Source organism: Dermacentor variabilis, unplaced genomic scaffold (assembly GCF_050947875.1).
Source record: "Dermacentor variabilis isolate Ectoservices unplaced genomic scaffold, ASM5094787v1 scaffold_14, whole genome shotgun sequence".
NCBI lineage: Eukaryota > Metazoa > Arthropoda > Arachnida > Ixodida > Ixodidae > Dermacentor > Dermacentor variabilis.
The window spans coordinates 6100887-6128816 of record NW_027460302.1 but is presented as its reverse complement, the minus strand read 5'-3'; the positions used below and the strand labels follow the sequence as shown (position 1 = coordinate 6128816).

The window sequence follows — 27930 nt, the reverse complement described above, 5'->3', positions numbered from 1 at the left end:
TAGGTCTCTGCTTTCTGGGCGGAGCACAACTTGATAGTAGGCCGATGCCAGGTCCACCCTGGAGAAGCAGCATGCTCCATTGAGGGCATGGAGCAGTTGCTCCATCTCAGGCAAGGGAAAGCTGTCTGCTACTACAGCTCTGTTAGGCTCTCGTAAATGGACGCAGTCGAATGCTACCATCTGCCTTGCGAGCTGCTACAATTGGAGAGACCCACTCGGAGGCGCTAATTCTCTCGATAACATCTGCTGCAAGTAGCTTCTTGATCTCGTCGGAGACCGACTGGCGGACAGAGAGTGGTAGGGGCCTTAGCTTCTACGAGACCGGCGCGACCGAGTTTTTCATCGTGACCTTATGTTGCACGCCTTTGACAAGTCCCAAGCCAGGCAAAAACAAATGGCCAAACATGATCATGGCATTGGTGGCATAACAAATTTAGGAGGGCCTAGCGCTGCTTTTGGTGTGGCGTTTCGAGGTTGCAAACCGGGGCTCATGGCGGGAACTTCTGCATGTCCCTCCGTGGATAGGTGGCGGCAGCGCAATTCTTTTCTGATAATGCGAAGGTTGAGGGCTTGAACCGCATTCAGGCCGAGGAGAGGTGTCCCACATGGCATAACATGAAATGTTATCATGGCTGCTTTCCCTTTGTACCAGACTTGAGCGTGAAATACCCAGAGAATGGGAATTTTCCTGTGTCAGAAGTCCAACAGCCTGAGGTAGGAACTTGTCAGCTGTGCTTCGTGGCTAAACAGGCTCTGGAATAGATGCTCCTTCATAATGAACACGGCCGAGCCTGTGTCACCCAGGAACGTCATGGCATGCGCGTGCGTCGTCGTGGTTACAGGTGCAGCTTTGACATCGATGTAGACGCCTGTGTGCTTTTCAATCCGGACCACAAAAATGCTAATGACACTTGCAGCATCTTCTTCCGGTGTGATTTCGTGGACCTCGGCAGAGTGCTATTCTCGTGTGTGCTGGGAGCTTCGACAAGCTCTCAGAAAGTGACCGTGGCATCTGCAGGCAAAGCATGTGCAGCTGTGAGCGGGACATGCTGATGGCAAGCAACTTGCAGCGCCGAAGTTTCTGCAGACAGTTGCAGTTCTGGTGCCCGGGGGAACGGCAGCGACAGCATTAAGATCAGGCGTGGATGTGGTGTGCGTGCGTGAGCTGAAGTGGCGGTGACTAGGGGGGGCATGTGCCGCTATCGGGATGATCCTCTCGTCGGCCCTGTCCGGTTAGATTGTCTTGTAACTGCTGATAAATTCGGTGCACTGTACTAGTGAAGGCCTCGGATTCGCGCTGGGTCCACTCATGCAGAAGTGCTATCTGCACAGCGTGATCGAACATCAGTTTGTCACCCTCGAGCAGCAATCTTTCCTGGAGCCGCGGGCAAGGGACACCGGCTACAAACTGCTCACACACGTTTTTGTCGGCTTGAGTGGCAAAATTGCAAAGAGCCGCCATCTTGCGAAGTCTGTGACAGGCTGCTCCTGCAGTTGGTGACACTCACGGAATTGATGGCGCTGCAGGTGAATGTTGCATGGGGTGGCGAAATGCGTTGTTAGCATCTCGAGGGCCACGTCGTACTCATCGGGTAAGCATGGGGCTTCTGCGGTTGTGTCGTGCGGCAGCGTCTGCGTCCCGGCAGTTGTGGTGGTTTCCGTGACGGCAGCTCCATGTGACGTGAGCGTGGCAGCGGCTGCGGCACTCCGTTGCTCTATCTTGGTTTGCAGCGCACTCGGCGGAAGCGTGTCGAAAATTCGCTATCCTCTGGTCCCCAGACCGTGCAGCAAAAGAGCTTGGCGGCGGGGTGCGGATAGTTTGGTCGCTCCGGATGCCAGTAAAAATATCTCAAATAGGTGTATCCAGCGGGGCCATGGTATAGACAGTGTGCCAGGGGTGTCAATGAATGGGGGGGGGTGAGTGGCGAAATCCCGGTGGAAAACATCCTCGTCGCCAGAGTGTCGTGTTGCTAGCCCAGCGACACGGAGGCTGCACCACTGCCGGATCCATGCTGATAACAACCTTTATTCCGGTGAAAGTAACTTATACACAAGAGCGATTTGGCGCCATCAGTCGCATGTGACCTGGGTCACGTCGGCAGTGCCATTTGTTGCGAAGGCCCAACACTACAGTAGCAAATCTTTGTTTTTCCAAGTGAGAGAAAGCTGTGCTTCTGTATGAAAGAGGGAGGTGCGCGGTACTGTAACGGACCTTTCTTTTTTTAGGTCACACACGGCAAATGGGTGTGCGTTACAAATCGAGGGCATTAGAACTGAGTAAATACGGTACAATCCACTCAATGACAGTCACCCCAAAAAATGCCGGCACTGTCTGTCATTGTTAGCACAAAACAAAGTAGCATACACTTTTTGTTGCAGTAAGAGATAGTGGCACCATTACATTCCCTCAAATTACATACATTTTGTCTGGCATTACTGCAGACGGCCCAAACTTCTCATTTATTCTTGACAAAGCAGGCAGGTAGTGCATCGGAACATGGTTTTACAAATGCATGCATAAAAGAAAATGACAACCTTGAGCAAAATAGATGAGTGCGAACAAGCACGTGGTTCTAGCCAGAGAGGTGGAGTAGATCTGGCATTCCTATTTATTCATTCATTCATTCATTCATTCATTCATTCATTCATTCATTCATTCATTCATTCATTCATTCATTCATTGAAGTCGCCTCACAGGCCCCAAGCATTGGAGCATCGTGATTACGAAGATAGGAGCAAAGTCAGGAGCATGAGTAACATGATTATACAACACTTATTGATTGTTGGTACTGATCACTAAAACACATCTTTATACAATAGTTAATGATGCCTTATTTACAGAACATATGTTTGCACATATCCACCTGCCTGGGTATTTAGGCCTAGTGTTCCAGTAGCGCTGTAATTGATGAAACCTTTTGACAACAGTAAGTAAACCTACTGGTTCTGGCATTTTATGCATTAGTTACTTTTAATGTTGCTTAGTGTCCTTTAGACGCACTGTACACTGAACATTAAAAAGTATTTATTACAGGTGTCAGTCTTCACGTCTGCCTTATAATGAGCATGATTTGACACTGATTTCACACAAGTACTCAGAAGATTACACTAAAACCATCCATAATTTTGAAATGCCTAAGTACAAATAATTTGCATTTAATATATGTTCATTTACTGAACAGCATATTTATTAAACTGAATCCTCAAGGTAGAAATGATATGGAGAAGAATGAAGTTCAACTTAGCTACAAAGTGCAGAAAATAAATAAAAGAAGCATGAAGCATACAGCTACACAAAAGGTCCACGTAAAAAACAAGAAGAAAATAATGAACATTACAATACGGTCAATAGAGAAAAAAAACAAGACAGCCCAAGCACCTTTGCACTGTAGTGCAACAGGCGTACTCCGCATTCCCCCCTCCAAACATTCTTTGTACGTACAGTAAACTGAAAAAGCTTAAGGACCACAGGACCTGAGAAATACCTCTACAGCCTTTGTAAGCAGCCTGGTATTAAAATTTACAGCCTGTATGCTGAGTACATGAGGACACCACAGTGTTGCATACATTTACTGGCTATGGTCCATAAACTGCTTAGAAATAAAATGCTTTCTCAAATCCTGCAGTCCATAAGCTTTTGCAGCTCACTGTATATTTACTACTGACAGAGTTTAATAAGCACATTGCCATGCCACTGTCAGCAGATGAGACTCACATGTCTGGGCAGAAAAGAATCCGGTGCAGCGGCCTGTCACTTGACTCCACGTGGAGCACGTCCTGTGCGGGCTGTCGGATGTCACGCATTGCCAGGGCTCCAGACAACAGGCCAACAGCATAGCTGCTGGCACTCAGGGGCTGCCAGTCCAGTGTAGTTGGGCCGCAGGAACCCTCCCCTGTGCAACAATATATGCGCTTGTCAATGGGGCTGCCACGTTTTAGATTTTTGACCTTTGCTCTGCCCCACCACAGTGGACCATATCAGTTTCTGCTTACAACTGCCTATATGCAGCACCACTTTCGCCTGCTCCGGTCACAGAGACTCGAGTGACCACATCCACTAACCTAACCCCAAAAAGCAGAGCCGAAGAGCATGTACAGCTTCAGTGACTTGTGCAAGCCAGAACACTTGTAACACCAAACAGTATGCTTCATGGAGCTAAATAAAGAGTATTTAGAAGACATAAGAGGGCTATACAGCATCGGCTTTTGACTCTTCACCAGCTGCATGGCCTATCATCATTGCCATCGTAAGTAACCACGGATATCCATGGGACGTCTGCCATGAGTCTCAATCTCCATCCATCTGGATATCCATCACGAACGTGCATAGGAAGTAGAAGAAATGTCCATATCCTGCTTGGATGTACTCTGGACATCCTGTTTTGGACGTCCACTGGCTGTACATAAATAGGCATGCCTAGGACATACGTAAGTTGAGACATGGGTTCATGTGCTAATATGAAACAAAAACATAGTTGGAAATTCTAGAGGTTCGTAATTCATTTTATATTTTCATTTGCACTCTACCAGACACATAATCCGAGTTATTTTTGCAACGCGAAACGAGTAACTGACATATCCTGGCAACAGAAGACACCAATTATGCGCATTTTAATATTTGTACAAACCCACTATAGCATTGCACAATTTTTCTTCCAGCAGCAACTGGCAATATTTAATTACATTACATAGACAAGTTCAATTGCACTTAGAAACATGCTTATGGAAAACTAGCAGAATATTGAATCATCCACTTGAAGCCACTAATTACGCAACATGGAGCAAGTGCCCTCAAACTATCCATAACTGCGGAAAGGTTGATTATGAGCCCCTACATACACTGCCCCCCAACTTGTCACTGGGACACATTAAATTATATTCTTGAATTTAACATGCCAAACTATGATGTAATCATGAGGCATGCCATAGTGGAGACTCGCGATTATATTGTAATTGTGACAACCTGGGGTTCCTTAGCATGCACCTATATCTAAGTACAGGAGTGTTTTTTTGCATTTCATGCCCATTAAAGGGTCCGTCACCAGGTGTGGCAATTTTGAGCTGACAAGTTCAGAGCATACAATGTGGGCTAACAATCGTGTTTGCAAAGAATTACATTGCTATGTGGCATAGAAAGGTCTGAAATTTCAATCCAAATGTTGTTTTCCCTTTTCTTCACGGCGACCGCGCTTCAAGCCAGACGGTGACGTACTCATGTCCCTGTGCCTATGTACTCGCGTCCACAGTGTGACGTTGCTTGTGGTCACACGTGATTTGAGAATTATTCAAGGCGACATCGTTTACTTGTATGATCTGTTGCTTGAATTGGCGAATTGAAGTTTAGAGAAATAATAAAGCACACAAACAGAATGTCTATGTGTTCTTTGATTTACTTCGCACTGAAGCAAGAGAGATGTACTTCTGCTTCGTCTGCTTGTTCTCACGGTCGTGGGTCAGCTGTGCAGGTGCCGAAGCTGTACCATTTTCTACCGTGTTCCAGCGCGTGATCAGCTTGTTTTGCCTCAGTATTCGTGTAGCACTGAATTATACTGCTAGTCATGTGTCCTTCTGTACAGCGTGCAAAATCGTTCGCTGCGCGAAGCCAGACAATCAGAACAGCTTCCGTGCAATGCTGTCAACAAAAGTGCGCAGCGTCGCAAAAGAAAAAAAAAGAAACGAAGGCGGGGCCCGTGACGTATGCGTCACGCGATCCTCGAGGTCCGGTATGGGAGAACGTAGGGAAGGAATTTTGCTTCCAGAGGCTGGAGACACGGCAAGTGGAGCGAGTCTCTTGCTTGGCAGTGGAGCTCGCCTCCTCAAATCATGGGTTCGCGTCAATGAAATATTTTTATCTCGGCTATTAATGAGCTGATTTGAAAAATTTTTGCAGCAGAACACTCCTTAGAGGACACATAACTTCCAGTGTATAACAAAAATTTGCTATGACGCCTGGTGAGGGGCCCTTTAAAATTTGGTCACTGTGGCCTGAATCGAACCTGCAAACTCGAACTCAGCAATGTAACGGATTTCAAAGGCTGTGCTTTCACTGGCTGCTTGAATTACAGAAGCAAAAAATACATCACAGATGCCATGTAGTAGCAGGAAATCTCTAAGGCTATATGCTTTTGCTACCTGAATCCACCAGAAGCTATTTCAGGAGCTGAAAACACGTCACAGACATTTCAGTAGAACTTGAGTTTGGCCTAGTTGGTGTTTACTGCATATCATATTGACCGCTAACAAAGACCAGGACAAGGGAAGCAAACACAAAAAGACAACACGGGTGGTAACTTTCAACTTATTTATTCATGGTAACATGTAGCAACATAGAGACAAATGTAACATGCGCAGAAGTAGCAACAAGAACACTCATCAGCCTAGCGGGGCAACCACTTATAAAAAAATCTATCTCCGATTGAAACAACCTAATGGAAGAATCACTAACACAGACTTGGCCTTTGTTTTTTATGTGATGTGCCTCCATCAGTTAGCGTGCAGTCTGGTCCTGGCTTCTCCCCCAGAATCTTTATCTCCTTGAAAAGTGGTTGACAGGGGCAGGCATTGCAGTGCACCGGCAAGTGCGCCAATTCATCTTTATAGTTAACTTTTGTTCATTGTCCCTGGCTTGATCATTCAGGCACCGTACCGTCTGCCCTATGTAAGACTTCCCACATGCTCGGGGGATTTCATACACAACTCCTACATTGCATTTGGCGTACAGCTTGGCATGGTTCTTGCCACATCCTTACCTTCCTTTAAGATCACCGGAAGTGCGAGGGCAGAGCCGAACCAGCTTAGAAGGGGCTGAAAAGACAAGGGGGACTCTAAACCTGCCTGCCACTTTCCTTAGGTTGTGAGTGACCCTGTGAACATACGATACCACTTCAGGTCTTATGGCCATGGTATTCGTCCTCACCCTTACTTTGCTCCTACATCCTGTTACCTTCTGCAGGAGGGTTTCCACCACTGGCATTACCATTGAGTCAGAGAACCCTGCCATCTTAAGACAGGAAACCTGATTGCTAAATGCAAGCTGCATCATGTGCACACACAAATTCCGGAAAGCCTATTCTAAACAGAGCATTACTACTCCTCATTACAATCTTTGACTGGGAAGAGTCATATCGCACCGAACCCTTCTGTGCCCGAAGGAAGTACTGCCAGCATTTAGCAAAGGAAATGCTTAGGTCTAAAAAATACAGGAAATTTTCAAGTGGAAGTTCGTGAAGGGTATGTTTGATGTTAAAGCCTCTGAGGCACTGAAGACGTATTTTAAACCAATTAGGAACTCTAAGCCAGAGTAAAAAGCAAGGTTGTAAGAATGTGCAAGTTCTTTAATCCTGATAGATTAGTTAGCATCATCAGTGGCGCTTTGGGCACAGCACTAAGTGTTTTCTTTACTGTGAAGACAAGCCCAGCATTCCATTCAGGACAATCGTTAGAGCGTTGAACGTGGCAGGTTCAAGTCAGCTGCTTCATTTTAAAGAGTTTGAGGACCCTTGTTATATATGATCTTTTTTTTACAAAAAGTTCTGACAATGTTGTTGACTGTCCAAGGGCTAACCGGGACATCGGCCCGATCTTTCAGTAGGTGTAGAAGATCTTTTTTACTCCATTCCGTATAAAAATCTGTTTGTCGCGGTCAAGATGTGTATTGAAGCAAATGGCACTACTCCCTTCCAGAACGCAGCTGGTATCTCAGTGGAAGACTTTTTAGCGCTTTTAGAAACTTATCTTAATAGACCTTTTATCAGATTTGACGAAGGGTTTTCTGCAGAAAGGCAGAATTTGTATCGGCTCTTGCATTGTGCTTCTTTCGTGCAACATTTTTTTTAGCTGTCATAGACACGGCACTTTATGAGGTGTTTGGGGGAGTGTTTTTAAACATTTTGAAAGTTTTTAGAAGTATGGACGACTTCTTTAATGTTTTTAATAGACAAGGCAGTTTAACTACTTGTGACAGCAATTGAGTCATTTTTGAACAACTCAGTAAAGGGCTTTCTTATACTCACCAACTTCCACTTGAAAACTCCCTGCATTTTTTAGACCTAAGCATTTCCTTTACTAAAGGCCACGCTGGCAGTACCTCTGTCAGGCAAAGAAGGGTTTGGTGCCATATGACTTCTCCCAATCAAAGATTGTAAAATGAGGAGTAGGAATGCTCTGTTTAGAATCGGCTCTCCAAAAGTCGTGCGTGCACAGGCTGCCACTTGCAACAATCAGATTTCCCGTCTTAATATGGCAGTGTTCCCTGAGTCAATGGTAACACCACTGGCAGAAACTCTGCTGCCGAAGGTAAAAGGATGTAAGAGCAAAGCAAAAGTGAAGACGACTACTATCGTAAGAACTGAAGTGGTACCATATGGTTACGGAAGGATGAAAGAAGTGAGAGAGGAAGAAGAAGATAGCGAGACACTGGCTGCTGCGTGTTGTTACTAGTCAGGCATTTTAACCCCACCGACTCTGCTTGCATATACATTGTAAATACAGTCTTATGCTCCCAACATCCCTGTAACATATTGGTGGAGGTGCAGGGTACTACGGCTGGAAACGGAGCTCCGCAGTAGATGTCGCATCACCGTCCTCAGCATGAATGACAGTGAGCACTCAGGATCAACATTGTTGGCGTCTCCAACGTCAACATAGCCCGCTACGTCGCTGTTCCCTTCGGTTGTGGTTGAACAGCCCAAGGATCCCTGAACTTTCTGCGGGACTGATGGCGCCGACGTTGAAGAGTGGGTAGCTATGTACGAACGTGTGAGTGGAATCAACAGATGGGACCTTACACTTATGCTAGCTAACCTGTTGTTCTACCTAAGAGGCACGGCAAAGGCGTGGTTCGAAAACCATGAAGAGGAGCTGACCAGCTGGGACCAATGCAAGGAGAGGTTAACAGAGTTATTTAGCAAACCAGCCGGCCGTAAAATTTCCGCAAAGCAGAAACTGGCCTCTCGTGCCCAATCCCCCATAGAGTCCTATGTTTCATATATCCAGGACGTGCTGGCGCTTTGTCGTAAAGCTGATCACGACATGACAGAAGCTGAGAAGGTAGGACATGTGCTCAAGGGAATTTCTGATGACACCTTTAATCTGTGTGTCTACGTGCGGTGTCCATGTGCTAGGTGGTGTAAGAGAGTCTCTATCTTCTTTTCCTACATCTGGTCTACCGAAAAAGAACTCCTTGATGCGCATGCGTCGTGAAAACTCTGTTATATCTTTGTGGAGTTCGTATTCGTTTACTGCGTTGTTCGTCGGACAAAACGTTAGACCACGTTTCAGGAGATCAACTTCTTCGGGGCTTAGACTCTGGGATATGTCTACTACATTGCTGCAGTGCTCTGGATGCTCGCCTGTAGGACTGTCGGTGGAGCTATGTGCTGCAGGGGTTACATTAGTTTCTTTGGGTGGATCTGCAGCTCTAATATCTTTGCGCTGGTATTTATCTAGTAATTCTTCCTCCTTAGTTTGGACGAATTGATTAAGTTCTCTTCTTTCCGTTTCAGTTAACTTTATGCTGTCGAATTGATCAGAGATTATCATAAGTTGTTCTTTGCAGTGTTCTTGGAGAATGTCGATAAGGGAAAGCGATGCATTTTCTATGACAGCATTCCACTTTACTAATAGCCTGGAGGGTAAAGAACCAAGGGCGCATCTAACCTTAATTCTGAGACCTTTTGGGATTTTCCTCTGTTTAATGCAGCTAGTGTAAGTTTTTAGGTGAAATCTGTAATTTGTTTGTCTGGCGACGAGTTTGCGGGATTGGAGGAAAGGGCGAGATTTGTTGTTGTGTGTGCTATCCCTAATGCGTGGTAGTCATTTCTGTTTGGTTTGGGCAGACCTCCGGGGCGAAAGATCTTCAGGTGGTGTCCTTTTACGCTTAATTTTCTTGTCAAGGCCTGCACCGATGTCTGTCTGCGTATCCGTTTGCTTGTTAGTGTATGTAGCTGTTGGCGTGAAGGCTTCGCGGGTGGTTGTGGGCTTCCGTTTGCGCGGATGTTGTAAAGGTGGTGTTGGTTCCCGGATGTACCCAGGGTTACCTATCGCCAAAACAAGAACTTTAAAGACATGTTAGTGCACGCAAAAGTCAGCCAGCAGCATTCCCCCGTAATAGAAGCATGTTGTCGCCCTAGGTGCAAAACCTGCAGGCACCTTCAAAGTGACATTAAAATTAAAAGCAACACAAATAGTTATACACATGAAGTCAAATCTAGCTTCACTTGCACAAATTCGGATGTGATTTATATGCTTGAATGTTCCTTCCGTAAGAAACAATATATCGGTGAAACAGGACAATCAATGAACGTTAGATTAAACGGACATCGCGCGGACACAGCTAAAAAGCTTCCCAAAGCCGTCGCCGAGCATTTCAACCAACCAGGTCATAACTTTGATGAAATTAAACTCTACATCTTACAGTCAAATTTCTGTTCTGAACGAGAAAGAAAATACAGAGAATCATACCTTATCTATAAGTTCAAGACATTGCAACCAAGAGGAATAAACGTTTCAAAGGGAGCTTTAGAATCTATTCGCTATGCTAAACCTCAAGCTATAGGCAACAACACTTAGTTTGATTTCCTGGCGTATCCCCCCCCCTTTTCTTTTCCCCTTTCCTTCCCTTTTTTTTTTTGTCAGCCGGCGTGTCAGACGCCCTTGACACGCCGGCTAACGCGCGTATGTTGACAGACTGGGGTGGGGGGTCCTGGCTTTGACCTTGTACACAGCTTTCCTTTACTCTCAATTCGACACGCTAACACATTTTCCTTCGTTTCCGCGTCCTCCCGCCTAACACCCCCTCCCCTTTAGAAGAACCCCACCTATATATACTGTGGTGAGGAAAGCATATGTCGCCTTGAAGAAGACAAGTCCACTTGTCAAAACGTTGGCTCCTGCATTGACCTTGTTCACGTTTTGCACATCGTCAACGCAAACATGTCACCCATCTTCCCGTTTACCGCAGCCACATCGCCTTTCGTCTCCTGGAGCTTTTGGCCGCACCCTTTTGGAAAACTAAGAAATGCAGCCCTTGGAGGTGGTGCTGCATTGCCCACTATTGCAGCAAATACTCTTTCTGTTCCCATAAAGAGAAGTGTAATTGACATTAAAATAGACGGCTTACCTGTCCAAGCACTCGTCGACAATGGAGCCCACGTAACTGTGATGAGTGCTAGCCTATGTAGACGTTTAAAGAAGACATTTAAAGACCCCAGCGGCTGCCCGAATGCTTTGTGTGGCCGATGGCAGCGTGCTGGTTGTACTTGGAATGTGTACTGCATGCATGAGTATAGCCAGCCGCCCTATTTCTGTTCTCTATGCTGTGATCGACAACTGCCCTCACGACATTATCCTTGGATTGGACTATTTATCCCATCATTCCGCTCTCATTGACTGCGCAACCGGCGTCCTTCAATTGGAACTGCCTCAAGTCGCCGATGTTCCGAGCACTGTTCCATCGCACTTATGTTCGCTTCAAGATGTGCGTCTGTCACGTCGCTTTGACTGCACAGCCACAGATTCCCGACGGTGAATGTCTTTCGCCCCATCATCAACGTGTTTTGAACTGGAACATTGCTTTTCCACTTCTGAATTTCAGCCTGGGCCCTCAAGTGATTCCAGCCGGCATGTTCTTGGCCAGCGTTTCTAATCCTTCCAAATTCGACATTGAAAATCTGAATGCCAAGAGTGGTTTCCTAGCACCAATTGCAGCTCACAGCTCCAATTCCCTAACGGATGACTTGGCGAAGATGATTGCACCTGCCTTCACCTCTGCACAGGCCACGGACATACATCTCGAATTGTACCTTGACACCTTTGATTTTGGCGACAAGCCTTTAGGACAAACATATTGTTACGAATGATGTTTATTTACAGGGTAAAACGAGGTCCGAGATGCAAGCTGCAGGCCAGGCCCAGCCGGCGCAGAGTACCCCGAGATCACGCGCGCACACTCTACTTCTTCTTTCTCTGCCTGTCGCGCAGTGCTGCGACATTTTCCCCGGGGGCAGACGAAGCTCGCTGAGCGAGTTAAAGGGACCTGTGATTGTACTGCTTGAGTCTGGCCACGTAAACAACTTGCATTGCACGTGAACGCCGATTACTTGCCGTCACTTTAGCGACGACATAGTTCACATCACTCAAGCGGCTGAGTATAATGAATGGTCCGGTGTAAGAGGCGAGAAACTTGTGGTACAATCCCTTTTTGCGAACAGGTGTCCACAACCAAGCATAATCACCGGGAGTAAAGCTGACGGGGATATGCTGCGCATCATAGCGAATCTTGCTGTTGCCTTGTGAGGACAACGTCCTAAGATGTGCCAGTCAACGTGCTTGCTCAGCACGACACAGAGTTTGGGCGATGCAAGGATCTTGGCACGATAAAGGTAGAATAGTGTCCAGAAAGCTCTGGGGAGCGCGTGCGTACAGCAAAAAGAATGATACATATCCAGTAACTTCGTGCTTGGCACTATTGTACGCGTACATTACAAAAAGTACGACGGCGTCCCAATTCTTGTGGTGAGCAGCGACATACATTGATAACATGTTGGTAAGGGTTCGATTCGTCCGCTCCGTGAGGCCATTGGTTTGCGGGTGGTAAGGAGTGGAATGCCGATATGCAGAATCACAAAGCCGTAAAAGTTCTTCAATGACGTCGGTGGTGAATTGCCGTCCACGGTCACTGATGACAACCCGGGGAGCGCCGTGACGGAGTATGACGTGATGCAAGAAAATGAAGAGACATCTGCTGCAGTGACGGATGGAAGTGCCGCCGTTTCTGTGTAGCGAGTAAGATAATCTACGCATACTATAATCCAGCAGTAGCCAGCTGACATCTTTGGGAGCGGGCCAAGCAAGTCAATGCCGACTTTTTCAAAGGGTAACGTCGGTGGCCTAAGTGGTTGTAAATAGCCTGCTGGCGCCGTCGTCGTTTGCTTGTGGCGCTGGCAAACAGTACAGCTGGCGACATACTGTTTCGTTGTTTTCCAGAGCTTGAGCCAGAAAAATCTCTGTCTAAGTCGGTGTAGTGTGCGTGCAAAGCCAAGGTGCCCGGACGTGATATCGTCATGCATGGAACAAAGGACAGCAGGGCGCAGGTTTTCGGGCAAAACTAGAAGCAATGGGGAACCATCAGTCAAGTAATTTTTTTTTGTACAGTAAACCATTACGAAAAATAAACGGTGTTGTTCCTGCTGGCACACGTGCAGCTGCACATACGGATTTCAAGGTAGGGTCGCAACGTTGCTCGCTCTCGAAGGTACGCAGGTCTGGAAAGTCGGAAGAGATGGAAACTAGGTAGTCATCGAAGTCATCATCCTCAGCTTTAGTGTGCGGCAAAGGGAGACGGGATAAGCAATCAGCATTCGTGTGACAGCGCCCGCTCTAGTAGTTAAAGGAAAAGCTGTACTCTTGAAGGCGCAAAGCTCAGCGGGCCAACCAACCAGATGGGTCACGCAGCCCAACCAGCCAACAAAGTGAATGATGGTCAGTTACTATCGTGAATGCGCAGCCATGTAGATGTGGATGGAACTTCTGAATGGCAAATACGACTGCTAGGCACTCGAGTTCAGTAAGGGTGTAGTTTGTCCCTGCTTTTGTAAGTGTCCGACTAGCGTAGGCAATGACATGCTCACGGCCATCGCAGAGTTGAACAAGCACAGCGTCAACACCCTCACCGCTGGCGTCAGTGTGCAGCTCAGTTGACGCCTCCGGATCAAAATGCGGATCAAAGTCAACAAAAATTTCAGCTGTTGAAACACCGACTTGCAGTCAGAAGTCCACAAGTATGGGCTGTCTTTGTGAAGGAGAGACGTCAGGGGAGAGGCAAGCTGTGCGAAATTCTTGATAAAGCGCCGGAAATATGAGCAAAGGCCCAAAAAGCTTCGCAGATCTTTCACCGTTTGTGGCTGTTGGAAGTCGCGAACCACTGCTATCTTTTTGGGGTCTGGTCGTGTGCCGTCTTTGTCGACCAGAAAGCCTAGTACGAGGGCTTGACGCTCACTGAAATGACATTTCTTCGAGTTCAAAATAAGGTCTGCTTGCTGGATACAGTCAAGCACGATCGACAGGCGCTGATTGTGCTCGTGAAATGCCCGGCCGTAGATAATGACGTCGTCTAAATAGCACATGCAAATTTCCCATTTGAGTCCGCGTAGCACAGTATCCATAAATCGCTCGAATGTCGCTGGAGCGTTGCATAACCCACGGGACATAACGATGAACTCAAAGAGACCGTCAGGTGTCACGAAGGCTGTCTTCTCCTTGTCTAAGGGGTGCATGGGGATTTGCCAATATCCTGACCGTAAATCAACAGAAGAGAAATATGACGCGGAGCGGAGGCAGTCGACGGCGTCATCTATTCGTGGCAGGGGGTACACGTCTCTCTTTGTGACGGTGTTTAGGTGGCGATAGTCCACACAGAATCTCCATGAGTTGTCTTTTTTCTTCACTAGAATCACAGGAGCAGCCCAAGGGCTACATGATTCCTGGATCACTCCTTTCTGTAACATTTCTTCGACCTGCTCGGTGATGACTTTTCTCTGAAGGTGAAACGCAGTAGGCCTTCTGACGAATTGGCATTGCTTGCCCTGTATGGATGCGGTGTTGCATATGAGACGCTGGTGGTGTATGGGACGCTCGTTGGCCTTGAGCAAAATCAAACACTGTGGCGTAGCGAGCGAGCACAGCTTCCAGCAGACACTGCTCACTAGAAGACGACGACTTGTTAATCATGTGCTTAAAGTCAGCAGAATTATCACGGTTGGAATCTGGGTTGGATATTTTTTTGGCAGTTGACATTTCGACCGTTCCAACGCTGACAATGGCTTGTTCATCAAAACTTGCCAGTTTAACTCCTAGCGGCAATGTTACGGATTGGTTTGAAACGTTCACTGTCCAAAAACAAGTACAACCATCAGTGGTGACAACGAGGGAGCGAGGGACTATCGCATTTTTCTTGAGCACAATGTTATAATTGGGCTCGGCTAAACCCCAACAAGAACCTGTACGAGGGAGAGAAGTATTCACAGGTACAAACATTGCAGTCTGAGGGGGCAAACACACATCTTGTGACACGGAGAGAACGGCGGCGGCATCACTGGTGCTATCTGCCATTGAAGTTCGCACGTTGAGGCGAAGAGAAACTGCGCCACTTCCACAATCCAAAGTTGCCCCCCACTCACGCAAGAAATCAATTCCTAAAATAATGTCATGCGTTGTACGTTCAAGCACAGTAAATTCACTTCGAAATGTCTGGTCCTCTATCGTAACTGAAACCGAACAGACCCCAAGTGCGCGTAACATTTCCCTGCCAACTCCACGAAAAGTAGCGTTCCGATCCCAAGAAAACATAACTTTTTGTCCAAGACGATTTTTGAAGGACAGGTTCATAACAGAAACTGCCGCCCCGGTGTCAACTAAAGCAAAAGCACTCATATTGTCAACTCAAACGCACACTTTGTTTTTAAACAATTTTACACAAGGGGGTCTTGATGAAGATGAACATATTGCGGCCTCACTCCTGTTGAAATCAAGAAAAAGAAATGGGCATGGGCAGGACATGTAATGAGGAGGGAAGATAACCGATGGTCATTAAGGGTTACGGACTGGATCTCAAGGGAAGGGAAGAGTAGCAGGGGGCGGCAGAAAGTTAGGTGGGCGGATGAGATTAAGAAGTTTGCAGGCATGACATGGCCACAATTAGTACATGACCGGGGTTGTTGGAGAAGTATGGGAGAGGCCTTTGCCCTGCAGTGGGCGTAACCAGGCTGATGATGATGATGACTCCCGTCGGTTGCACCAGCTAGTTTCCCAGCGGCGGCGGTGATAACGAGCGACGACGAGGTGATGGAGAGCGTCGTGGTGCCGGTGGTGGTGTGAGGCTGCGATCGGAAACGGGGGAGTCACTGTGGTTTATGCGTCCCTGCTGCAGCCGCTGGAAGGAACTGGGATATGGCCAGGGCTCGTCAGCGGGCACGCGGAGTGTGTAGGAATTAAACCATGGAGCACGCTGCTGGCGGCGGTGGCAATACCTAGCAATGTGTCCAGGCACACCGCAGCTGTAGCAAATGCGGGAGTCGCGGCTTGTCGCGGGAGACACCGGTGACATGGGTGTTATGGATGGAAACGTACTCTCAGGCTGGTTGTAGGAGGGAAGGGCCCGTGGAACAAATGTCGGTTGCGGTGGCAAGTTGCTGCTTTCCGTACAATCAGCATAGGGTCCTGCGAGGTTCTCGGTAACTCTGAGGTGCCCAGGTGGCCGGTGGCACATGAGAGCGATGATCAAATGCACACTGATGGCACACATGAGAGTCTTCAACAACTTTAAGGCGTTGAAGCTCTTCTTTAACCAATTGCCGAATCACCGAGGAGATGTCGTCGAGGGTTGGGACGGACACACTTGCAATAGTAGTAACGTTGTCCAAGCGTCCAAACTTTCGCCCAATCCTTCTCATTTTCAGCGCTTCAAACGCCCGCCAGTGTTTCTTCAGATCAGACGGAGTACTAAGACCTTCCTTCACTATAAGAAAATTATAAACATCTTCAGCGATTTCTTGAAGCAGATGTCCTACTTTGTCTTTATCTGTCATGGTAGCGCTGACGATTCCGCATAATTTCAGAACAGCCTCGATGTACATTGTACACGTTTCGCCAGGTAATTGAGCTCGTCGGGAAAGTGTCTGCTCAGCCTTCTTTTTCTTAGAGATCGGGTCCCCGAAGCACATGGTGAATTCTTCTACAAAATTATTCCAGCTTGTCAAAACGCTCTCGTGATTTTCAAACCAGAGGAGCACAGTTCCAGCGAGAAAAGAAACCACGTTATCGAGCTGCTGCGTAGTGCTCCAGTGGTTGTGGCGACTCACTCTGTTGTTGTGTCTAAGCCAGTCGCCGACGTCTTCGTTCGCCTTCCCTAAAAAGGCGGGTGGCTCTCGCAGCGGTGTCCAGTAGTCAGCCTGACCTGCGTGATTGCTGTCTGGTCTGCCGCAGGTGGGGTCGTCACTGCCTTTTCCGGAATCGGCCATGTCCGCTGCTTGTGGCCGTAAACCGGCCAAGCGTCTACTCCGTCGGACAGTAGGTAGAGCTGGGTTGTCCAGGATTGTCCAAGATTTACCCCACACCTCCACCAAAGATGTTACGAATGATGTTTATATACAGGGTAAAACGAGGTCCGAGATGGAAGCTACAGGCCAGGCCCAGCCGGTGCAGAGTACCCCGAGATCACGCGCGCACACTCTACTTCTTCTTTCTCTGCCTCACTCGCGCAGTGCTGCGACAATATGTTGTTCACCACCGTATCAACACTGGAGACACGAATCTTATTCGTCGGCGTCCCTATCGTGTATCGCATGCTGAACTTTGAGTCATCCGATCAAAAGTGGGCAAAGTGCTCCGCAAAGGTGTAATCAAACCATCAGCCGGCCCTTGGGCTTCGCCTGTTGTCCTTGTGAAAAAAAAAAAAAAGATGGTACCTGGCATTTTTTTGGCCGATTATCGCCATTTAAAGAAGATCACCTGAAAAGACGCCTACCCACTACCACGCATCGATGACGCCTTGGACTGCTTCCACGGAGCTAAATACTTCTTGTCTATCGATCTTCGATCCGGCTATTAACAGATTTCAGTTAATGAAATAGACCGCGAGAAGACGGCCTTCATCATGCCAGATGGCTCATATCAGTTTAAAGTCATGCCCTTTGGCCTATGCAATCCTCCTGCGACATTTGAACGTATGATGGACTCTCTTCTGCGAGGCTACAAATGGACCACCTGTCTCTCTTACCCTGATGACGTTATTGTTTCTTACACATTCGATAGCCACCGTACCGGCACCTATTAGAAGCAGGTTATCCTAGTGCAGCAGTGGCCACTGTGGCTGAGCGCCTAAAGAATTCAGTTTCGAGGGGGACGGATGTGATTACAGAAAGCGGTAATAGCACAAAAAGAGTAGTGACTATTCCCTACATTAATTCAGTGTCGCACAGGCTTAAAAAAGTTGCAAGTAGATATGATGTTAATGTTGCTTTCACTACTCCCAATAAGCTAGGTAAGATATGCGCTGCCGTACAGAGGAAAAAGGAGGTGGTAAAAGGCAAAAAAAGAACAGATATTTGTCCAGTGAAGCACAATAAGAACAACAGTTTTACTGACTGTCATATGGGTGTGGTTTATAAAATTGCCCTTAGCTGTGGCCAGTTCTACGTAGAGCAAACGGGACAGTATCAATCAAAGGCTAATGGAACATAAAATGTCGTTAACCGGTGGATCGCTTTCTAATCTGTCCCTACATTGCCAAGATTGTAACTGCACGCCACAGTTAGATGAATGCGCGATATTGTACAGGCATAAGAATGAAGATACCCATCTTATGGTAGAGGCATGGCATATCTATAATGGTGGAAGTGAGTCAGCCTTCGATTACTTTACATAAGGAAGAGATTAAGTGCCTTAACAGTTATCTCTCACGTAGACCGGCATGTGTACCCGACTGACACGTGGTGATACTATTCCTGAGCTTGCGCAGATGAGTTTTGTGTCTCCTTTCTTTTTTCGCCTCAGCACTCCCTTCAGTTAATAGTCGGCGTTCGTGTTGTCCACTTCTCTATTTTTGTGTCCTGTCTGCACGCCTCACCTTTTCTGCATAATGAATCCTTACCAACTAGCTCAGCTTTCTGTCGTTCTAACCTTACCCAACTCGCTGCCATTCTTGCCATATTCCGAAAAGGCGGTCCCGAACTGAACTCCACGAAGTGTCAATTCGGGCGCCGTCAGAAGACCGTGTTGGGACACCTCGTTGACGCATCCGGTGTCCAACGAGATCCGGAATAAGTTTGCACCATACGCAGTGTCCCTGTGCCACGTTCCGCTTCTGACGTGCGCTGCTTCGTCCAGCCTGTGTTCTTACTTTCGCCGTTTCGTCAAAAACTTCGCCGACGTTGCTCGGCCTTTCACGGATCTTCTAAAGAACACGCCATTCTCATGGGGCTCGGAGCAGGCTCACACGTTCGCCGCTCTCATCGGGCTTCTGACCCCACCTCCCATACTTGCTCACTTTAATCCATCTGCACCGACCGATGTCCACACTGATGCAAGCGCCCACGGCATCTGTGCTGTTCTCACCCAACAGCAGAATGGTACCGAGTCACCAACACCATCATCATCATAATCAGCCTGCTTATGCCCACTGCAGGGCAAAGGCCTCTTCCATACTTCTCCAACTACCCCGGTCATGTACTAATTTTGGCCATGTTGTCCCTTCAAACTTCTTAATCTCATCCGCCCACCTAACTTACTGTTGCCCCCTGCTACGCTTCCCTTCCCTTGGAATCCAGTCCATAAACCTTAATTAACATCGGTTACCTTCCCTCCTCATTACATGTTCTGCCCATGCCCCCCCGCCCCCATTTCTTTTTCTTGATTTCAACTAAGATGTCATTAACTCCCGTTTGTTCCCTCACCCAATGTGCTCTTTTCTTATCCCTTAACGTTACGCCCATCATTCTTTTCATAGCTCGTTGCGTCGTCCTCAATTTAAGTAAAACCCTTTTCGTAAGCCTCCAGGTTTCTGCACCATACGTGAGTAGTGGTAAGACACAGCTGGGGTTATACACTTTTCTCTTGAGAAATAATGGCAACCTGCTGTTCATGATCTGAGAGTGCCTGCCAAACACACCCCAGACCATTCTTCTTCTTCTGATCATCCAGATCTGCGGTCACTACCCGCCCTATGTAGATGTATTCCCTTACCGCTTCCAGTGCCTTGCTGCCTATCGTAAACTGCTGTTCTCTTCCGAGACTGTTAAACATTACTTTAGTTTTCTGCAGATTAATTTTCAGATGCACCCTTCTGCTTTGTCTCTCCAGGTCAGTAAGCATACATTGCAATTTGTCCCCTGTGTTACTAAGCAAGGCAATATCATCAGCGAATCGCAAGTTACTAAGGTATTCTCCATTAATTCTTATCCCCAATTCTTCCCAATCCAGGTCTCTGAATACCTCCTGTAAACACGCTGTGAATAGCATTGAAGAGATCGTATCTCCCTGCCTGACACCTTTCTTTATTAGGATTTTGTTGCTTTCTTTATGTAGGACTAAGGTGGCTGTAGAGCCGCTATAGATATCTTTCAGTATTTTTACGTACGGTTCGTCTACACCCTGATTCCGTAATGCCTCCATGACTGCTGAGGTTTCGACTGAATCAAACGCTTTCTCGTAATCAATGAAAGCTATATATAAGGGTCGGTTATATTCCGCACATTTCTCTATCACCTGACTGATAGTGTGAATATGGTCTATTGTTGAGTAGCCTTTACGAATTCCTGCCTGGTCCTTTGGTTGACAGAAGTCTAAGGTATTCCTGATTCTATTTGCGATTACTTTAGTAACTAGTTTGTAGGCAACTGACAGTAAGCTGATCGGTCTATAATTTTTCAAGTTTTTGGGATGCCCTTTCTTATGGATTAGGATTATGTTAGCGTTCTTCCAAGATTCCGGTACGCTCGAGGTCATGAGGCATTGCGTATACAGGGTGGCCAGTTTTTCTAGAACAATCTGCCCACCATCCTTCAACAAATCTGCTGTTACCTGATCCTTCCCAGCTGCCTTTCCCCTTTGCATAGCTCCCAAGGCTTTCCTTACTTCTTCCGGAGTTACTTCCGGGATGTCTAATTGCTCTAGACTATTCTCTCTTCCATTATCGTCTTGGGTGCCACTGGTACTGTATAAATCTCTATAGAACTCCTCAGCCACTTGAACTATCTCATCAATATTAGTAATGATATTGCCGGCTTTGTCTCTTAATGCATACATCTGATTCTTGCCTATTCCTAGTTTCTTCTTCACGGCTTTTAGGCTTCCTCCGTTCCTGAGAGCATGTTCAATTCTATCTATATTATACTTCCTTATGTCAGCTGTCTTACACTTGCTATTGACTTGGAAAGTTCTGCCAGTTCTACTCTAGCTGTAGGGTTAGTCTTTCATACAGTGGCGTTTCATGATCAGATTTTTCGTCTCCTGCGACTGCTTACTGGTAGCCTGTCTAACGGAGCTACCACCGACTTCTATTGCACACTCCCTAATGATGCCCATAAGATTGCCGTTGATTGGTTCAACACTAAAGTCCTCTTCCTCAAGCTGAATACCTGTTCTGTAGCTCGATCTGGAATTCCTCTATTTTCCCTCTTACACTAACTCATTGATCGGCTTCTTATGTACTAGTTTCTTCTGTTCCCACCTCAAGTCTAGGCTAATTCGAGTTCTTACCATCCTATGGTCACTGCAGCGCACCTTGCCGAGCACGTCCACATCTTGTATGATGCCAGGGTTAGCGCAGATTATAAAGTCTATTTCATTTCTAGTCTCGCCATTCGGGCTCCTCCCCATCCACTTTAGGCTATCCCGCTTGCGGAACACGGTATTCATTATCCGCATATTATTCTGTTGTGCAAACTCTACTAATAACTCTCCCCTGCTATTCCTAGAGCCTATGCCATATTTCCCCACTGACTTGTCTCCAGCCTGCTTCTTGCCTACCCTGGCATTGAAATTGCCCACCAATATAGTGTATTTTGTTTTGACTTTACCCATCGCCGATTCCACGTTTTCATAGAAGCTTTCGACTTCCTGGTCATCATGACTGGAATTCCTGTATGTTACCAGCTATATCCTTATTAATTAGGAATCCGACTTCTAGTTTTTGTCTCTCTGCTAAGCCCCGGTAGCACAGGACGTGCCCACTTTTTAGCACTGTATATGCATCTTTTGTCATCCTAACTTCACTGAGCCCTATTATATCCCATTTACTGCCCTCTAATTCCTCCAATAGCACTGCTAGACTTGCCTCACTAGATAACGTTCTAGCATGAAACTTTGCCAGGTTCAGATTCCAATGGCAGCCTGTCTGGATCCTGGGATTCTTAGCACCCTCTGCTGCGTCACAGGCCTGACTGCCGCGGTGGTCAGTTGCTTTGCAGCTGCTGGGGACTGAGGGCCGGGGTTTGACTGTTGTATTTATATAGGAGGTTGTGGCCAATATTGCACCAGGGTGGCCAATCCTGCTCTGGTGAGGGAGTGCGTTACCGGTTCTGGTCAACGGGATCAGGCCGCACTGTAGGCCTGTTTATGCAATTTTATAAACATGCGTATTTACTTTTTTTTTCCGGTGGGAAATTGTGCGGCACCGGGATTCGAACCACGGTCCTTTTGCACGCGAGGCAGATGCTCTACCTCTACGCCATCGCTGCACCCCGAGGTACCGAGTGCGTGATAGCTTATGCCAGCTGCCTGCTGTCACCTTCAGAGAAATTACTCCATCACCAAGCGGGAGCGCTTGGCATTAGCTTGGGCTGTCGCCAAGTTCCGGCGACAGTTGTAGGGGCCGCACATTTTCGGTCGTTACAGACCACCACGCCCTATGCTCGCTGTCTTCCCTCCGGGACCCCACAGGACGACTTGGTTGCTGGGCTTTGCGGCTCCAGGAATTTTCATTTGTTGTAAACTACAAGTCTGGACGTCTGCACAAGAACGCTGACTGCCTGTCGCATCACCCCATAGATCCTCTCGATCCTGTGACCTGGGTCATGGCTTTGATGGACATGAGCGCTGAACAACAACGCGACGCATCCTTGCAGTCCATCATCGCTGAAGTGCAATCTGGCAGCACCGACAGCACGTACCACATGTTTGTGCTGCATGACGGCATCCTCTACCGCCGCAATATCAACCCTGACAGCCCTGAGTTGCTCCTTGTTTTTCCTTGTCATCTGTGATCCGTCGTTCTGGAACAACTTCACAATGCACTGACAGCAGGACACCTTGGAGTACTGCGCAAATACGACTGCGTACGACACCGGTTCTTCTGGCCGAGTTTCTACCGCTGTGTGCGGTTGCAACTTGCAAATTGTGTCAGCGCCTGAAGAAACCTCCCCTGCCACCTGTCGGCCGACTCCATCCAATTGTAGTTTCCACTGAACCATTCTTTTGCATACGCCTTGACCTGCTTGGCCCTTTTCTGACAACGACTAGAGGGAATAAGTGGATCGCCGATGCTACTGATTACGCGACACACTATGCGATAACAAAGGCATTGCCGACTAGTTGCACAACTGACGTCGCCGATTTTCTCCTTCACCATGTCTTTCTCCAGCACGGTACATCTCAACAGTTACTTACAGAGCGCGGCCGCTCGTTCTTGTCTCGAGTTGCGAACGACCTGCTCCACTCTCGTGCCACTGAGCACAAGCTGTCCACTGCCTACCACCCACAAACAAACAGTCTTATGGAACATCTCAACCAAACACTCACAAAGATGCTGTCGATGTATGTTTCCAACGATGACCGCGACTGGAATGCCATGGTGGCCTACATGACATTCGCGTATAACTCTTCCCAACATGACACGCAGGATATTCATCCTTTTATCTTTTGTATGGTCGCGACGCCACTTTGCCCTTTAACACCATTGTACCTTCTGTGCCTTGCGCTGCCACTGGGTACGCTCGTGAAGTCATCGATAGCGCTCACATGGCGCGACAAGTCGCCCGATCTCATTTATTAGCCTCGCAGCATCTGCAAAAAGAGCATTACGACCGGTGCCATCACGATGTTCGTGGTGCTTTGGTCACTATGTCGTCGGATCGGCCTCTCCCAGAAGCTTCTCTCTCGCTACACAGGGCCTTATGAAGTCCTACGTCAACTTAACGACGTCAATTACAAGATTGCGCTGTTACAGTTTCATCCATCCTCAAGTCCGCTGCCTGAAGTCGTCGTGCACATTTCGCGAATGAAGCCATACTTCGCTCGCAGTTTTTCGCCTACCATGCCCCGAGACGGCACTTCACCACCCGGGGGTCCTGTTACGGTAGGATGAAAGAAGAGAAAGAGGTAGAAGAATATCACAAGACGCTGGCTGCTGCTTGTGGTTACTAGCAGCCATTTTAACCTCATTGACTCTGCTTGTATATACATTGTAAATACAGTTTTATACTCCCAATATCCCCGTAACAATATGTTCAGAGGTTTATTCACAACCTAAGGAAAGTGGCAGGCAGGTTTGGAGCGCCCCTTGCCTTTTCAGCCCCTATTTATGCTCGTGCGTCTCTGCCCTCGCACCTCCGGTGATCCTAAAGGAAGGCAACACTGTGGCAAGAACCCCGCCAAGCTGTATGCCAAATGCAGCAAAGAAGTTGTGTGTGAAATCCCCCTGGCATGTGGCAAGTCTTACATATGGCAGATGGGATGGTGCCTGAATGATAGAGCCAGGGAACATGAACAAAAGTTAACTATAATCAGGGTTTCTACCAAGTTGACATTTTCAAATCCCCTGAGCGACGTAGAACTTAATTTTAAATCAAGACAGGCTGACACCACATCGCCCGATGCTGACACTCTCAAGTAAGCATTTAAAGAAAAAAAACTTAATCCAGTTTGAATATTAAGGAGTAGGTTTTATTTTATTCAAGAGAGAGAGAGAATACAGAGAAAGGCAGGGAGGTTAACTAGAGGCAATTCCGGTTGGATGCCCTACATGGGGGGACGGGTTAAGGGGGATAAAAAGAGAAAGAGAGTGCAAGGGGAGATAGAAAGAAAGCAAGACACGCACTAACAAAGTGCGTACACTATAGAGCGGTAGGGGACGGCGTTCTTAATGTCTATCGTTAAGCCCCGTAGACCGCAAGAACCTTAATAACGCGAGTAAGGCCTTCAACGCGGATGTTCTTTCAGAGCACTGACCTAAAGCTTCCAGTTCTGATGGTGGATGATTGACAACTGGTCCAGTACTCTGCACATCACTTGTCTCTGGGCACTATATCGCGGGCAGACACAGAAGATGTGTGTGAGCGTCTCTTAGCTGTTGCATGTGTCGCACGTGGGGCTGTTGGCCATTCCAATAAGGAAAGCATATGAGTTTGTAAAGGCAATACCTAGCCACAGATGGCACAGCATGGTCTGTTCACGTCGTGGTAACCCAGGGGGGCGGTGCATTAGTATGTCCATAGACAAAGAACGCAAATGACATACGGTGAAAACGTTCGAGTCCCACAGGGGCAAAGTACAATCACGGGACATCAATCGCAGCCCAGCCACAGTGTCTGTTCGTTTTTTTTTTAATTCAATATTCGACGACTCTGTTTCGGCTCTTAAATTCTTGACAGTAGCCCTTACTAGCTTTGAAGTGCTCATGCCCCAGGATGCAGGCAAAATCCTTCACTTTCTGGTGCAAGATTGCGCCACTTATGGGCCAGTTTCGTGTCCGTGTATCCAAAAACCACTGAAAAATAGCTTTGTGCACATCAGCGTAAGTCAAACTTCATCCTCTTTTTTCTTCGAACTTGTGCCTGACCCCACTGCCCAGCAAATGCTTTCTTTTGCATTCAAGATGGTTGACAGGGTGCTGGCTGGGATGTTGAAGTGTGCAACGACATCCTTCTTTTTCTTGCCCCCGGCAACCCCATTCACAACTGAAAGCTTGACCTTGAAAGACAAAATTTTGCACTTCCTCGTCGAACTAATTTTTGAAGCGAACAAAAACCGTTAGAAACATGCGATACACTGCTGAAGTTAACACTCGCATCCCGTCAGCTCTCATGTTCACACACCTGCCACCGTGCTACGCCAACTGCGCCAAGTTGCCCCACGCATAAGCCTTAAAACCGGCAGGCATGGTAGTGACATCTGGTGTCATGAAGCATAAGTGAAAAATGCAGATGCTGATCTGCTTGTCGCACAGCGGCGCTAGGCAGTGGCATAACCAGAAATTTCGTGCCGGGGGAGGTGGGGCTCATGACAGCTCGGCCTCCTCTTTAGAGAATTTGTCGAGGGATCAAATACATGAATAACTGCACTGCCATTGCCAAAGATGCTGCGAACGAATTCTTGAACACTACGCACTGTCAAGGCAAGTAAAATCTGTATTTTCTTCTAAAAGATATACTCGTATATCCCAAAAATTGTTCTCGAAATAATTTATATCAACGGTTCAATGCTTTTTGTCTATTTATCATGTAAAGAAAATATCACAAGAACTTTACAACCATATCAGTTCGAAACCAGCAAAGCAGTGCATGCTGCTGATATGAAAAATGCACCCGCCGTGGTTGCTTAGTGGTTATGGTGTAGCGCTGCTAAGCAGGAAGTGGCGGGATCAAATCTCGGCTACGGCGGCTGCATTTCAATGGGGATGAAATACGAACACACTCATGTACTTAGATTTAGGTGCACATTATATAACCCCAGGTGGTCCAAATTCCCAGAGACCCCTACTATGGCATGCCTTATAATCAGAAAGTGGTTTTGGCCCATTAAAGAAAAAAATGAGAAATGTAAAGGCCATGAAATGAACAAGTTGAGGACGCATATTTCAATGAAATGTTTTCATTCAATAACCTTGTTTACATTTTTATACATACACAACGGCCAGGGAAAAATCTCAATGACGCCGTCCTTTGTTCCAATGTATGCGCAGAAGCAGCTGTCACCGGTTGTGTATCGTGAGTAATTGCACCAAAAGTATTGTCCCAACAGAGAGCGCCTATATAAAGTCGTTCTGCAAAATATACGAGGGCGAGTCAAATGAAAGTGAGCCAATGTGAATATATGACAAATGGCACGCTTTATTTAAAAGCAGTCTCCATGAGCCTTCTGACATTGGTCCCACTGAGTAACAAGTTGCGTGATTCCCCCCTCATAAATCTCCTTGGGTTGCTCCTTCAAAAACTCTGTAACTGACTCTTTCCCACCACCTTCCAACATGAATCTGGTTCTCTTGAGCTGTTTTTTCAATTGCCCCAAAATGAGGAAGTCGCAAGGAGACAGGTCTGGGCTGTATAGTGGATGTTGCAGCGTTTGCCACTTGAACTTTGCCAGTTTTGTATTAACCCCATCAGCGACGTGGGCACCGGCATTGTCGTGTAGCAAGATGACCTCATTCGCCAATTTCCCATGTGATTTGTTCGTGATTGCGACACGCAGCCGGTCCAGCATTTTACAATATCGGAAACGATTAATAGTCTCTCCGGGTTTAGCAAATTCTATCAGTAATGGCCCCTGACGATTGAAAAAACAAAGTCAACACCTTCCCAGCAGAAAGACGGCCTTTGCTTTCTTTGGGTGAGGTTAATTCGAATGTTTCCACTGGAAGCTTTGCCATCGTAGTAGTGGCCCGTAGTAGTGGCACCAGATACGTTCCCGGTCACAATTACAGACAAGAAGTCGTCACCCTCATTGTGATACCAGATCAGGTGACTCAAGGCAGCGCCGAACTTCTCCGTCTTCTTGCGGTAGTTCAAAATCTTGGGCATCTATTGCACACAAAAAAAACCATAACTGAGATGTTAAATTATGGTGTGAACCGAACCGTGACTGATGTTCACACACTCTGCCAGTTCATCGATGCTTATCCTCCGCTCATCAACCTTTGCAATTGTGTTGGGGGTGATTGCATGGTGGCTTCGGCCCGGTCTTGGATCATCTTAGCAACTTTTCACATCCTTCTTTGAACCATTTGCTCCGACGTTTCACAGTAGCCAATGAAATGCAATGCTCAATGTACACGGCAGCCATACAGCGACTAATTTCTTTCTAGGAAACACCTTCAGCTGTCAAAAACCTCACGACACCACACTGTTCAACTTTTGGAATGTCCACTATGTCACGCAGCTATGTTCAACCTAGTGTATAAGAGCATTAAAGAACCTTTATCCTCACACCTGCGTTCCACTTTTGTAAATGAGAGATGCCTCTGTGCTACACGCATGTTTCGCAGATATTGAACAGAACCATTATTGCACGGGATTGTTGGCTCACTTTCATCTGACTCGCCCTCATACACTAGAAATGCGAAGATAGAGTGGAATATACAAATGTGAAGAAACAGCTTGATAAAGGGCAAAAGAGTGTCACTGGCAACAAAGTTCACTGCACAAGTACATAAAGCTCGCAATA

General features: G+C 47.1%; 1 protein-coding gene across 2 annotated transcripts in view; it reads right to left on the bottom strand.

Moving 5' to 3' along the window:
* LOC142567789 (methylosome protein WDR77-like) overlaps positions 1–27930 on the bottom strand; it is a 223545-nt gene that overhangs the window by 61322 nt on the left and 134293 nt on the right. For both annotated transcript variants that reach the window (XM_075677941.1, XM_075677942.1), the window contains exon 7: positions 3716–3893. In XM_075677941.1, coding sequence (XP_075534056.1) covers positions 3716–3893 — 178 coding nt within the window. The remainder of the gene's footprint in view (positions 1–3715; positions 3894–27930) is intronic.